This window comes from Vigna unguiculata, chromosome 2 (genome assembly GCF_037176805.1).
Source record: "Vigna unguiculata cultivar grain cowpea cultivar isolate G323 ecotype 2 chromosome 2, ASM3717680v1, whole genome shotgun sequence".
Classification (NCBI taxonomy): Eukaryota; Viridiplantae; Streptophyta; class Magnoliopsida; order Fabales; family Fabaceae; genus Vigna; species Vigna unguiculata.
Genome location: NC_140793.1, coordinates 25,058,514 through 25,060,405, shown reverse-complemented (window position 1 = coordinate 25,060,405; position 1,892 = coordinate 25,058,514). Strand labels below are relative to the sequence as shown.

General features: G+C 37.8%; 1 protein-coding gene across 1 annotated transcript; it reads right to left on the bottom strand.

The window, feature by feature from the left end:
• On the bottom strand, window positions 1–1,678 carry LOC114173762 (homeobox leucine zipper protein). Its single transcript, XM_028058349.2, has 2 exons — window positions 1,235–1,678; window positions 1–434 (listed from the first exon to the last, which is right to left on the bottom strand). Exons 1-2 carry the CDS (start codon window positions 1,553–1,555, stop codon window positions 192–194), a joined length of 564 nt encoding a protein of 187 aa, XP_027914150.1. The 5' UTR covers window positions 1,556–1,678; the 3' UTR covers window positions 1–191.
• Window positions 1,679–1,892: the final 214 nt, after the last annotated feature.

Sequence of the window (1,892 nt, the reverse complement as noted above, 5' to 3'; positions counted from 1 at the left end):
TGACAATGTAAAACCAACTATTTACATTACATTTACCATGTGTTCTTTAAACATCACAATCAATTCCACAAGTCACTTCCTAGAAGCTCGGCAACTGAGAACATACTTAACAAGAAAACAAGGATCTAAATGCCATATTCAAATCATTGATACAGAATAAGATAAGGCTCTAAAAGTACAGATTTTGATAGTCAGAGGATATCATCATAAGCAACAATTTCTCGGCCCTTGAAAGGCACTTCTAAAACTGGGCTACGTGAGCTATTTTCACCATGTTTGGGGTTCCCTATAGCTGAAGCAAGTCTATTACCTCTTCCACGCTTGCTCAAAGGTGCCTCAGCACGAACAAGCTTTGACATATGCCCTTTATCCTTGCTATTACCAACTCCTTCCCTCCACATGGCTAGAGGATCTGTTGCCCACAACACCTGAACCTGTTAAACACAACAATCTCTTTCAAATTTCCCTTTATGAATCTATTCACTTCTATTTATCTACCCATTAGGATATATTTCAATGAGCTTTTCCGTAAGTGTCTCAGAAAAAAGGAAAAAAGTTAAATAGGCTCTTCATAAACTAATGTTAACTTATTCTTTTTATAATTTTCTCCTAAAAGTGCTTCTAGAAAAATTCATCCAAGCAGATTCGATGTACTAAAACAATTATAGGAATTGAGCACATGTTAGTTCCTCATAACCCAATAATTTCTTTCAACGCTAAAGCAACACATTATTCCTTCTCCATTGTGTCTAAGAACTTGGGAATGTATATTGTAGTTCTCAAAAAACATGTTGTCAACTCAGATCCAAACATAAACTGTATTGTTGAGAAATTCTGAATATGATTTCAGGTTCATGATTGATTATGAACTATAGCAGCTTCAAATAGTTTTTGTCTTGGATGAAAGGGTAAACCCACTTCACTAACAAATCTATTTTAACTAAAACAAATCGATCCAAAAACAGACCTAAAGGTTCAAACTTTTACCAAAATTCTAAACAATTGGGTATTTGTCAAATTTGTTCAATTTCAATTTCGAAGCTCATTCTCTCCTCTTCAATTTCAAAGCTCCCATTTTTTTTTAATCGAGTTACAAACAACTAAGCTGAAAATTCCTCAACTGTATTCAGTTTTGTAGTAGTAAGCACTTCAGACAAAACATTAAACATTCACGAATCATAATTAAAAACGTGAACTTCAAAACCCTAAGTGAGAAAAGGGTAAAAGGAAGCACCTTTTTGGAGCTAACGGTGATTCCGAAGGAGGGATCAACACCGGCGGCGATGGCGGCGTCGGCAGATTCCTTTGACCGGTAAGTAATGTAGCCGACGGCGTCGCGGTCGATGCGGATGCGGGAGATGGCGCCGTAGATCTCGAAGCGAGACTTGAGATCGAGGACGGAGCAGTCTTGAGGGAGGCCCATCACGACCACCGCGGAAGGCAGCGCAGGCCTCGTCGTCGGCCTCTCCTCCTCCACGGGCTCTGGCAAGGGGCGGCGGCGCTTGGCGGCGGCGTCATGGCGGGAAAAATAGTGCCTGTCTCGCTTGCGACTCATTTTTTGAGTTGTGTGAATGAGTGAAGAAAAAGAATAGGTTACTTTCTGAACAATTTTGATTCGATTTTCCTATGGTCTTGTTTGAATAGGCTACAAAATTTTGCAGATAATTGGTGTTGACCTCATTCTTTCGTTTGTCGGAGAAAAGTCAACTATTTTAACATTATAACAAGTTCAATTTCTCAATAATGTCATTGTAAAAAAATACTCTTTAGTCAAATTCTCTACTTAAATTGATCATTCATTTGGTAAATAATACATATTAATAGACAATTAAAAATCATAACAAATATGGTTTTTAACATAGATAGTATTTTAGCCTTACAAGTTACCAAAC